The 13,330-nt window shown below is 37.2% G+C and overlaps 2 protein-coding genes across 18 annotated transcripts in view; one reads left to right on the top strand and one right to left on the bottom strand.

The window, feature by feature from the left end:
* The window catches only part of LOC113744035 (uncharacterized), a 42,890-nt gene extending 34,482 nt beyond the window's left edge, over window positions 1–8,408 (bottom strand). For 2 of the 7 annotated variants that reach the window (XM_027279255.1, XM_027279257.1), the window contains exons 1-5: window positions 7,976–8,405; window positions 6,505–6,816; window positions 4,385–4,714; window positions 3,650–3,736; window positions 3,236–3,288 (exon numbers count right to left, since the gene is read on the bottom strand). In XM_027279255.1, coding sequence (XP_027135056.1) covers window positions 3,236–3,288; window positions 3,650–3,736; window positions 4,385–4,714; window positions 6,505–6,816; window positions 7,976–8,015 — 822 coding nt within the window. In that variant the 5' untranslated portion in view covers window positions 8,016–8,405. The other 5 variants (XM_027279254.1, XM_027279253.1, XM_027279258.1 and 2 more) reach the window with 5 other exon arrangements.
* The window catches only part of angpt4 (angiopoietin 4), a 158,404-nt gene that overhangs the window by 83,605 nt on the left and 61,469 nt on the right, over window positions 1–13,330 (top strand). The window lies entirely within an intron of this gene.

Raw genomic sequence — 13,330 nt, 5'->3', positions numbered from 1 at the left:
TCACAACTCTAACAGGCTTGTACATGAACCGATTGGTCTATCTTGCTGTCAGTCAACATAATAACAGTCCTGGTCATCATGAACAAAATGAACTATCACACTTGATGCATGTTGCTGTGATCATGCAGCATTTAAGCATCACTTTTGGGTATGTCCCAGTCCATAATAAGATATGAACTGTGCAGATTTCACCAAATAGTTTCTGTGTTATTTATTGTCAGTAACTATTCACATTCTAGGTGTTGACCTTTGACCCCTATGAAGTCAGAGAAGCTGATTTGATTTGAGTCAAAGTAAATCTTTGTTGCAATATTTGCCTGTGTTATTTATTAGTTCTAAGTCTGTTGTGAGATCAAAGTTGCTGTCAGCTTCACCAAAGTCAGCTGTTGTTATTTGACACCTTTACAGTTTTAATAAATGCAAAATAAGCCTTTTCGTCCTGTGCAAGAAGTGCTGCGTGTATGTACACACACAAGCTGCAGGGATGTGGTCAGGGTGTATGATGGTTCTTTGACACATGTCTTATTTCTCAAGTCACTGTGCAATTTTTAAATATTCATGATCTCCTTATAATTTAAAGTGCCTAAACATAAAAAAAATGTGATCAGTGGTTCAGTCATATGAGTTGATATTACAGAGATAACAAAATGTTAAGATCAGTTAAGCTTTGACCGATATGTTCACTATCAACATTTTGTGACTTTGCAGAAACGTTAACAGTTCCTCATTCTGTTGATCAAAGTGTGAAACTTTGTGTGAGGAGGTCTACTGTGGTTGTTAGGTGTCAGGGAGTTTTTCTGTTGTTTTGTCGGTTAAAAAACACACTATAGAACGCAAAGGTAAACAGAAATAGAACACATTTATTAAAATATATCAAAAATAAAGCTGATTTTTTATTGAAGACATATAAAATGACCAAAAATGCATACAGTATATACAACAAGAACACAGAAGAGGAGATGCATGTGCAGTTATAATTGTTTTAGCATGTAATCATGTCCACTCTATTCCATCATCATGAAATAATTCTTTCTCCTCTAGTGTAAAAATGTATGCATTTAAGAAGAAACAGAAACATTTACAAGGCGTACGACTAAGATCGATTTTTTGATCTCACTAATAGGAATTCATATGATTGCTAAGCTTGTAATATTGGCAAACTGTACAACAGTAAGAATAAAAGTACAAATAAAAATAGAAATGATTAAGAATAATCTTTTAATGATGAAACAACTAGATGTTGCGTAACATTGCACATGGTGTATACTGTTTTAGAGCTAGAACATTAAAATCCATGCTTTGCCATACACTCTTTAATTCTGATCCAACTCTAACTTCACATGTTTCAGTTATCATTTATCGCCTCCAATCTGGACTAGTTACGACCAGGACTGCTTCAGGAACCTGAACCTCTGACCACAATACCACAAATGCAGCAAAAAACAAGATTATTGAATAAAATTATGTATTTTTTACACACTGTCATCATATTAACTTTTTTAGTAAATATCATTTAGAGGTTTAATTCTGTGGTACTTTTTGAGGCGGTGGTTGATGAACTGGTGACTCCTTGTGTCTAAACCTTGAATCAAACAAAGTAAATAATATCATGAATCCTGTGATTTGTAAAGTCAGAAATGAATGAAGTGAAAACTGTCAGGACTTTTTAGTGTGTTGTGGGTTGTTGACGGTCGAATAGAAAGGGTTTTCAGAAAATCCCGATGGGTGATTGACAGTTGAGTAGGTGGGATGTTGGTGTGAAGTGTCCTGCACAGTAGAGTAGGTGTGTGTGTTGGGGTCGTCGTGTGAGGCAGAAGAGCTGTTTGTGGGAAAGTTGGCAGTGGTGTAGATTGTTTTTAGTGCAGCTCCTGAAACTGGCAGCTGGGGGCGCTCCTGTATCTCTGCATAGGCAGCCTCCTTCCAGGGCAGAAAGAAAAACACAGCATCAATATGCAATCCTAATCTTGCAGTTGTATTCTTCTGTTTAATCAGGAAAGTAGGTAAGAATATTTCCTTTTCTGTCAGTCTATCAGTTTATTTATTACACTAAATGTCAGTTTCTTTCAGCTCTGGCTGGCTTTCAGGCAGATTGATTGAGAGTTTTGTGGGACAACTGACTTTTTTGATTTTTTTATGATTGTTTTGCAGAATTAATTGCGTGATAAACGTCCTTGCATAATCATGCCCAGTTCAAACTGATATTGGGACACTTTCCAAAAATTTAAATGACAATATCTCAAATCTTGATTAAAACTAATTCCTAATACTAGTCCTAGTACATAAGACCCAAAATGACATAGTTAGAAGGCTGCTGTGGATTTTGATTTCCAGTGACAGATTGACATCATCTGGTTTGCCCCCAAAACTAATAATCACGTAATCAAGACATAAACACACTAAACTGGCAAAGCTGGTCCGTCAGCCCACCACATTTGTCCGAACAAAAATATCTCACTAATTATTGAATGAAGTGCGTTGATGCTTTAGACAGAGATTCCTGTTACCCAGAGGATAAATCCTACTGACAGTTATGATTCTGTGACTTTTCCTCTTGCACCACCTGCATGTTTTTACTTGTCTAGTGATGCAGCTTAACACCAACATGGATGGGCATAGACATTTCTGTTTCTCAGACAATGCATTGTTGTGTATCAGAAGTCTGGGTGTTGAGTCCCGACTCGTGCAACATTTGTTCCAAAATTCAGTCTTCAAGGCACCGGAGAGCTTCAGAGTTGATCGCAGTAGAACTTTAATGTCTTCACAGAAAACGAACCCCGAGTCCGTTCATGAAGGGAACTGATTCATGCTTGAAACATCGGCTGCTAAACATTGCTGCTTCATATTTCTATGTCGTGTTCTTTACAGCTTTATTGTCATTGTGAGCATGTTGCCCTGCTTGCATTAGCTTTTAAAGCACTAATGTGGGTAGAGCTGATAGTATGAATGTAGGCCAAGACTATTACTACTGGCTATTAGAAGAAAGAAAGATGAAAAGTAAATATATAACAAAGCGTTTAGTAGTTTGAGACTTACCTGAAAAGTGAGTGAGACATGCTTATATTCTGACAAAGAATTCTTACCATGGATGATAAAAATATTATATTTGGTTTGTTAAAATATTAGTGTTAATGTGTAACCCAAACACTGAGGCCTCTGGCATCATGCATGTATGAGTCAATTCCAATTGTTGTTCATCACATCTGACAAACAGTTGCACAAATATACAAACACTGACCTCGTTGTCGTTCTGTGCGTCTTCATTCCTGGTGTTTTTTGTATGTTCACGTCCTGTCAAAGACAAAGAAGGAGGTGTAAGAAAGAAATGAACAAACAAAAAGGAGAGGAAATAACTCAGTTACATGTGTTGACGTCTGTATTTATTTAAAATGATTTAATCATACGACCCTTGTGTAGAGAGACATTAGTATTGCACTGACAGCTAGACCAATATCAATTTTCACACACGGAAAAGGTCATCTGGATCTGTTTGTTCTTTTTATTTACTTATTCATCCATTAATATGATTTTACTTGTCTGACTGGGTGTGACACATAAACTGAACTTACTGCCAGTAAGTAAAAAGGGCGTATGCTTATAAGTGTGTGAACGTGTGTTTCATGTTGTGCAAACTGCTTCAGAAATGTCTTACGTTTGTAGAGGAGAACCAGAAAAAGCAGAAGTGCCAGCAGAGCTACACAGACGACTACAGCAATGATTGTTAACCGAGAGTCACCTGCTAGAGATAAAACCACACAGCAAAAGGATGATCAGACTCTTAAACCATCATTAACACACAAAACTCATCCAGAACCGTCACCTCTTTCAGAAAACAAAGTGCTTTCTCACCACCAGCCTTATGAGATGCAGTAGTAGTAGTAGTAGTAGTAGACACAGCAGATGAAGTAGAATATGTTGATGTAGATGTCGGTGAGGTACTAGTGGGTGTGTATGCAGTTGAACGCCCTGAAAATTGATATAGATTACAGTTACAGTATAGAAAATAAGAAATACAAAGTTTGACAAACAGTAAGTTTAAAAAAAGTAAAATTAAAAATGGGATCAAGAGTCGGGGAGTCTAACTGAGTTTTGTATAAACTTGTGAAATGAACTGTTTTAGTTTGGAAGCCATTGATTTGCTTCTGTCTGTATTTATTTTGGATCAGATGTGTTGCATGAACAACACTAATGATTCTCAAAACACAGTTCATTATTAACACGTCTTCATTAGATGAACTACAAGTTGATCAGTAATCAGTAGTTATCGTAGCTTTTATTTTGATGCCAGCAAACATTTTATAAGGAGAGCATAACCCATGCTTCAGATACACCTTAATTATTTGTGTGAGTAAATCCAACCTAAAAGTATCAAATGTGTCAGACTCACTTTTAACTTGTAGTTGTATTTTTGTGAATCCAGCTCGGTAACGTCCTTCATTTGACTTTACTCCACACCAGTAGACACCAGCATGATGTGAGGATACTTTACTGATGGACACGTTGAAGCCTGTGTTGGTTTTTGTGAGAGTGAATGTCTCGCTTGACTTTGGAGAAGATTCAGTTGATAAGATGTCCTCACAGGTGAAATTGTTCTCTTTGCAGAAAAACAGGACATCAGACTTAACTCTTTTTCCTGGATAATTACATGTGATGGTGGTTTTAGCCGTTCTGTACACAGTTTGGGTAAATGGTTTCTGGCAGTCGTCTCTGTCTCTCTCTGTCACAAAAAGAAAGATAAAACATGTGAGATCTCTCCATACCTGCTTGTCATGAGTTGTGTTTGGTGGCAAATTGATTACATTTTTTCTAACTCTGTTAGTTTTGCAGTTGATGACTTATGGACTTGAATGTGGAATTTAATTTCAAAATCCTGGGAAGAACTGTCAGTATATTTCTTTGCACCATGGTTTGGGTTCTTGAGTGGGATGGATGTACTGTATATAATGTAAAACAATGCAAAGGTTCCTACTGGGACAATAAAGTCTATCAGTCTCAGAGAGCCTCTCAGAGTAGAGCTGCTACCCGACAGGTATCGATACAGTGACCCTCTCAAAGGGCCATCAATGTGTATTTAGTGTCAAAGCTCCACCAGACTGCCTGTCTGTCGGAGATATAGCCAATCAGAGGCAGAGTAGGGCAGGTTATGACTGTTGTTCTGGAAAAAAAAGGTATCTGTAGCTCTGTGAAATAGCCATAGTTCAGAGTTCAAGATAAAACTGCACATTTCAGAGTGACCTTTTATTGTGTGACTGAGTGTTTTAACAAGGAAGGGACAAAACTTTCTTAACACGACAGAAAAAGCTGTCGTGTTTGTTGGTAAAATAATGAGACATGAGAGAAGGAAGGAAAAGCAAAATGTTAGACAAGTCTTAAATGTGCAATATAACACTACTGCAAAACAAAACAAAACAATGTCTATTTGAACTGTACGTACAAAACAGCATTTAATCTGTCAGTGTATGGACAGATGATAGCACTGAAACACTGAAAGCGTGGGACATGTTCTCTGAAGAAAAAAACATCTAGACTCTGCTACAGGATACATTAAATTCTACATTGATCTTGTGATGCCAGAAAAGACAGATTTGTTCCATGGAGGTCAAAAGTGAGGAAAACAATGGACATAAACAATGAACAATAGGAAACTATGGGCCTGAAAACTGTGAATCCACTAACAAACCTGTACACGCAGAAGATGAACTATCCCCAGCAAAAAAAATAAACAGGTTTCTGAATGTAAAAATGTTTTTAAAATGTTGACATGGCCACCCCGTAGCAGGAATTAACATAGCAACAATTCCAAAAAAGCAGACATCTCGCCTGTTCCCAGGCTGATTATATATCACCCTGTGGTGATATATGAAAGAAATATATATAGCGAGCAAACAGCGGACTGAGGTAGGTTTGCATACTGACACTACAGAGACACTGATGATGCAATAGGTATAGTTTTTATCAGGAGTAAGCAAACTTGACCACAGACAGAAAAAACACTGAAGAGTAATTTCCTTCCTTCCTGTTACTGTGTCACATGGGTTCAACCACTGCTGCTCTCAGTTAGGAAACTAGTAGCAGGTCCTAAGTCTATTGACTCTAATGGGAGAAGTGAACGTGAGCACTGATCTCTATCTATTTCACTGGTGATCCCTCACCGGGGTTCATCCCTGACCATACTATAGTGCAGATGGACTCCTACAGGTACCTGGGCGTCCACATGGATAACAAACTGGTGTGAGAGTTCCATATGGAGGCTACACTTCCTGAAAAAGGCCAGAATCTTTGCTCTGAACCAGGAAGTGCTGTATCTACTTTGTAATGCAGTAGTGGAGAGCCTCCTGTGCTATGACATCTCTGCAGGACAGTCAAAGGCCGCCTGACTTATACAGACAGCCATGAAGATCATGGAGGTCTGTCAACATCACAGTCCTCTGACTATTTTCACAGTTACTGAGTGCTGTAACAAAAGAGACAGACAGAGACAGGAATATAAAAAAGAACATTTCTTACCAACTTCAACTTCAGTCTCCTCCTGTTCCTCACGGTCATTCTCTTCTAGGTAAAATTTACACTCGTAATCCCCAACGTTCTTACTTTGAAGTTGTTTGATGGCCACCCTGAGTTTTTTATTTGTTGTATCATGATACAGGGAAATGTTGCCTTCTTGTTTCCACACATCCCTTTGAGTAATTTGTATGTCTTTGGCTGCTTTTGGAATGTCTACAACAATCTTAGGATAGTACTCATTATTTTGGTATCTACACGTGAATTCAACCCATCCTCCTTCGCATCCTTTCACTATGTACTTTGAGGCCACACAGCCTGTAGATGAAAGAGAAAAGATCATATGTCAGATTAATAAACACACAGATCTGTCCAATTAAAAAAATATTAAAATTGTTTTTTAATAAAATAAATATATACATATCTGCAGAATCCTCTGCTACTAAAATCTTATTATTTAAAACACGCTACAATGCAATATACATACAAATAATTTATAATATTTTGAGATGTCTCTGCTCCACTGTTGTTACTTCCTAGAATTTATATTTATAACAGCAGAGTTTATTAAAAAGAAGAATATTCTTTTAGAAGAAGTATATTTCCTGTAACTGCCTCAATTGAGCTTGAATTCTAATTCTTACATGATTAATAATGATAATTAAAATATTGTAGTTTGTGTCCACTGCTCCCAAATGGCCAATACATAGTAAATGCAGATATAAATGTGTCATAATAATCATAATAATAGCAAGGCGGCCATTTTAAGCCAAGCATTACCAGACTTTTCATCATCTCATGATTATCAGCATACAGGCCGTTAGTCTCGGATAAGTTGAGAATGAGACCATACAAACTGTAAAACAACTTTATAACTGTATCAACACTAATCATCCTGCTCTAACCTTCACATATAGAACAGATCCAGAATATTTCTGCCACTATTACTGACAGTAATTATGTAAGTATAATTAATTAGTATTCATGAGTTTCCTCTTGCACCTGAACATGAGGGTATAAAAAAATAAACTGGCTAAGAAAAGCTGTATGTAACGTTCACTTCCTCTTCTTTTAGGTAAGTCTGAATTCTTGTTGAATTTGTTGAATATTAGCGACCCATGTTTGCATGAAGAAATTTAAAAAAACATCACTGCCTGTATTTTTCATCAACAGGCTATATTTTATATCAAATTCAGCCCCGATAGCTTCATATTTACATGAAATGACAAATACTACCTGTGCAGTGACCTTTTATAAACAGACTACAGGTTGTGTCACTGCCACGTTGGATGAATTATTCACAGTGAGAAGCAGAAAATATCTGTATTTAAATAAGAACTGATTTTTGACCCTGTTGGTTTTACTTTGAATCAGTAAGACTGTTAATGAGACCAATGCAAAAGTAGCTGAAACTACACCACATGATGTATTTATTAAGTATCTAGTATCAGGAACCAGGCAGTAATAATTGTTTTACCTGTCATCAGTGAGAGGAGAAGCAGAAGAAGAGTCCTCATTTTGAAAATCCTCAGTGAAAATATCGTGACTCTGTTACTTCAGCTGTCAGTGCCCCTGTTTATTCGATGGTTGATCTTCAGCATCTGCATGGCAGAGTTTGCCACACATATCTACTTCCTCTATATTTCTTTCACACTCACTGATATTTATTCGTCACAACTCTAACAGGCTTGTACATGAACCGATTGGTCTATCTTGCTGTCAGTCAACATAATAACAGTCCTGGTCATCATGAACAAAATGAACTATCACACTTGATGCATGTTGCTGTGATCATGCAGCATTTAAGCATCACTTTTGGGTATGTCCCAGTCCATAATAAGATATGAACTGTGCAGATTTCACCAAATAGTTTCTGTGTTATTTATTGTCAGTAACTATTCACATTCTAGGTGTTGACCTTTGACCACTATGAAGTCAGAGAAGCTGATTACATGATTTGATTTGACTCAAAGTAAATCTTTGTTGCAATATTTGTCTGTCTTATTTATAAGTTCTAAGTTTGCTGTGAGCTCAGCGTTGCTGTCAGGGATGGAGTCTTTCTGTTAAAGGTAAACAAAAATAGTACAATAACTGAAATATATTAAAAATAAGGCTGATAATTGTTTTAGCATGTAATCATGTCCACTCTATTCCATCATCGTGAAATAATTATTTCTCCGTAATAGGAATTCATATGCTTGCTAAATTTGTAATATTGGCAAGCTGTAGAACAGTAAGAATAAAAGTACAAATAAAAATAGAAATGATTAAGAATAATCTTTTAATGATGAAACAACTAGATGTTGCGTAACATTGCACATGGTGTATAATGTTTTAGAGCTAGAACATTAAAATCCATGCTTTGCCATACACTCTTTAATTCTGATCCAACTCTAACTTCACATGTTTCAGTTATCATTTATCGCCTGAAATCTGGACCAGTTACGACCAGGACCGCTTCAGGAACCTGAACCTCTGACCACAATACTACAAATACAGCAAAAAGCAAGATTATTGAATAAAATGATGTATTTTTTACACACTGTCATCATATTAACTTTTTTAGTAAATATCATTCAGAGATTTAATTCTGTGGTGCTTTTGAGGCTGTAGTTGATGAACTGATGACTCCTTGTGTCTAAACCTTGAATCAAACAAAGTAAATAATATCATGAGTCCTGTGATTTGTAGAGTCTGTCTGATTCAAATGAAGTTAAATCCAATCAGAAATGAATGAAGTGAAAACTGTCAGGACTTTTCAGTGTGTTGTGGGTTGTTGACGGTCGAATAGAAAGGGTTTTCAGAAAATCCTGATGGGTGATTGACAGTTGAGTAGGTGGGATGTTGGTGTGAAGTGTCCTGCACAGTAGAGTAGGTGTGTGTGTTGGGGTCGTCGTGTGAGGCAGAAGAGCTGTTTGTGGGAAAGTTGGCAGTGGTGTAGATCGTTTTCAGTGCAGCTCCTGAATCTGGCAGCTGGGGGTGCTCCTGTATTTCCTCGTAGGCAGCCTCCTTCCAGAACAGAAAGAAAAACACCGCATCAATATGCAATCCTAATCTTGCAGTTGTATTCTTCTGTTTAATCAGGAAAGTAGGTAAGAATATTTCCTTTTCTGTCAGTCTATCAGTTTATTTATTACACTAAATGTCAGTTTCTTTCAGCTCTGGCTGGCTTTCAGGCAGGTTGATTGAGAGTTTTGTGGGACAACTGACTTTTTTGATTTTTTTATGATTGTTTTGCAGAATTAATTGCGTGATAAACGTCCTTGCATAATCATGCCCAGTTCAAACTGATATTGGGACACTTTCCAAAAATTTAAATGACAATATCTCAAATCTTGATTAAAACTAATTCCTAATACTAGTCCTAGTACATAAGACCCAAAATGACATAGTTAGAAGGCTGCTGTGGATTTTGATTTCCAGTGACAGATTGACATCATCTGGTTTGCCCCCAAAACTAATAATCACGTAATCAAGACATAAACACACTAAACTGGCAAAGCTGGTCCGTCAGCCCACCACATTTGTCCGAACAAAAATATCTCACTAATTATTGAATGAAGTGCGTTGATGCTTTAGACAGAGATTCCTGTTACCCAGAGGATAAATCCTACTGACAGTTATGATTCTGTGACTTTTCCTCTTGCACCACCTGCATGTTTTTACTTGTCTAGTGATGCAGCTTAACACCAACATGGATGGGCATAGACATTTCTGTTTCTCAGACAATGCATTGTTGTGTATCAGAAGTCTGGGTGTTGAGTCCCGACTCGTGCAACATTTGTTCCAAAATTCAGTCTTCAAGGCACCGGAGAGCTTCAGAGTTGATCGCAGTAGAACTTTAATGTCTTCACAGAAAACGAACCCCGAGTCCGTTCATGAAGGGAACTGATTCATGCTTGAAACATCGGCTGCTAAACATTGCTGCTTCATATTTCTATGTCGTGTTCTTTACAGCTTTATTGTCATTGTGAGCATGTTGCCCTGCTTGCATTAGCTTTTAAAGCACTAATGTGGGTAGAGCTGATAGTATGAATGTAGGCCAAGACTATTACTACTGGCTATTAGAAGAAAGAAAGATGAAAAGTAAATATATAACAAAGCGTTTAGTAGTTTGAGACTTACCTGAAAAGTGAGTGAGACATGCTTATATTCTGACAAAGAATTCTTACCATGGATGATAAAAATATTATATTTGGTTTGTTAAAATATTAGTGTTAATGTGTAACCCAAACACTGAGGCCTCTGGCATCATGCATGTATGAGTCAATTCCAATTGTTGTTCATCACATCTGACAAACAGTTGCACAAATATACAAACACTGACCTCGTTGTCGTTCTGTGCGTCTTCATTCCTGGTGTTTTTTGTATGTTCACGTCCTGTCAAAGACAAAGAAGGAGGTGTAAGAAAGAAATGAACAAACAAAAAGGAGAGGAAATAACTCAGTTACATGTGTTGACGTCTGTATTTATTTAAAATGATTTAATCATACGACCCTTGTGTAGAGAGACATTAGTATTGCACTGACAGCTAGACCAATATCAATTTTCACACACGGAAAAGGTCATCTGGATCTGTTTGTTCTTTTTATTTACTTATTCATCCATTAATATGATTTTACTTGTCTGACTGGGTGTGACACATAAACTGAACTTACTGCCAGTAAGTAAAAAGGGCGTATGCTTATAAGTGTGTGAACGTGTGTTTCATGTTGTGCAAACTGCTTCAGAAATGTCTTACGTTTGTAGAGGAGAACCAGAAAAAGCAGAAGTGCCAGCAGAGCTACACAGACGACTACAGCAATGATTGTTAACCGAGAGTCACCTGCTAGAGATAAAACCACACAGCAAAAGGATGATCAGACTCTTAAACCATCATTAACACACAAAACTCATCCAGAACCGTCACCTCTTTCAGAAAACAAAGTGCTTTCTCACCACCAGCCTTATGAGATGCAGTAGTAGTAGTAGTAGTAGTAGACACAGCAGATGAAGTAGAATATGTTGATGTAGATGTCGGTGAGGTACTAGTGGGTGTGTATGCAGTTGAACGCCCTGAAAATTGATATAGATTACAGTTACAGTATAGAAAATAAGAAATACAAAGTTTGACAAACAGTAAGTTTAAAAAAAGTAAAATTAAAAATGGGATCAAGAGTCGGGGAGTCTAACTGAGTTTTGTATAAACTTGTGAAATGAACTGTTTCAGTTTGGAAGCCATTGATTTGCTTCTGTCTGTATTTATTTTGGATCAAATGTGTTGCATGAACAACACTAATGATTCTCAAAACACAGTTCATTATTAACACGTCTTCATTAGATGAACTACAAGTTGATCAGTAATCAGTAGTTATCGTAGCTTTTATTTTGATGCCAGCAAACATTTTATAAGGAGAGCATAACCCATGCTTCAGATACACCTTAATTATTTGTGTGAGTAAATCCAACCTAAAAGTATCAAATGTGTCAGACTCACTTTTAACTTCTAGTTGTATTTTTCTGAATCCAGCTCGGTAACGTCCTTCATTTGACTTTACTCCACACCAGTAGACACCAGCATGATGTGAGGACACTTTACTGATGGACACGTTGAAGCCTGTGTTGGTTTTTGTGAGAGTGAATGTCTCGCTTGACTTTGGAGAAGATTCAGTTGATAAGATGTCCTCACAGGTGAAATTGTTCTCTTTGCAGAAAAACAGGACATCAGACTTAACTCTTTTTCCTGGATAATTACATGTGATGGTGGTTTTAGCCGTTCTGTACACAGTTTGGGTAAATGGTTTCTGGCAGTCGTCTCTGTCTCTCTCTGTCACAAAAAGAAAGATAAAACATGTGAGATCTCTCCATACCTGCTTGTCATGAGTTGTGTTTGGTGGCAAATTGATTACATTTCTTCTAACTCTGTTAGTTTTGCAGTTGATGACTTGTGGACTTGAATGTGGAATTTAATTTCAAAATCCTGGGAAGAACTGTCAGTATATTTCTTTGCACCATGTGTTCGTGAGTGGGATGGATGTACTGTATATAATGTAAAAGAATGCAAAGGTTCCTACTGGGACAATAAAGTCTATCACTCTCAGAGAGCCTCTCAGAGTAGAGCTGCTACCCGACAGGTATCGATACAGTGACCCTCTCAAAGGGCCATCAATGTGTATTTAGTGTCAAAGCTCCACCAGACTGCCTGTCTGTCGGAGATATAGCCAATCAGAGGCAGAGTAGGGCAGGTTATGACTGTTGTTCTGGAAAAAAAGGTATCTGTAGCTCTGTGAAATAGCCATAGTTCAGAGTTCAAGATAAAACTGCACATTTCAGAGTGACCTTTTATTGTGTGACTGAGTGTTTTAACAAGGAAGGGACAAAACTTTCTTAACACGACAGAAAAAGCTGTCGTGTTTGTTGGTAAAATCAATGAGACATGAGAAAAGGAAGGAAAAGTAAAATGTTAGACAAGTCTTGAATGTGCAATATAACACTACTGCAAAACAAAACAAAACAATGTCTATTTGAACTGTACGTACAAAACAGCATTAAATCTGTCAGTGTATGGACAGATGATAGCACTGAAACACTGAAAGCGTGGGACATGTTCTCTGAAGAAAAAAACATCTAGACTCTGCTACAGGGTACATTAAATTCTGCATTGATCTTGTGATGCCAGAAAAGACAGATTTGTTCCATGGAGGTCAAAAGTGAGGAAAACAATGGACATAAACAATGAACAATAGGAAACTATGGGCCTGAAAACTGTGAATCCACTAACAAACCTGTACACGCAGAAGATGAACTATCCCCAGCAAAAAAAATAAACAGGTTTCTGAATGTAAAAATGTTT

Source organism: Larimichthys crocea, chromosome VI (assembly GCF_000972845.2).
Source record: "Larimichthys crocea isolate SSNF chromosome VI, L_crocea_2.0, whole genome shotgun sequence".
Classification (NCBI taxonomy): domain Eukaryota; kingdom Metazoa; phylum Chordata; class Actinopteri; family Sciaenidae; genus Larimichthys; species Larimichthys crocea.
Note: the sequence above shows the minus strand (reverse complement) of the source record. Positions and strands in the feature narration are given on the sequence as shown.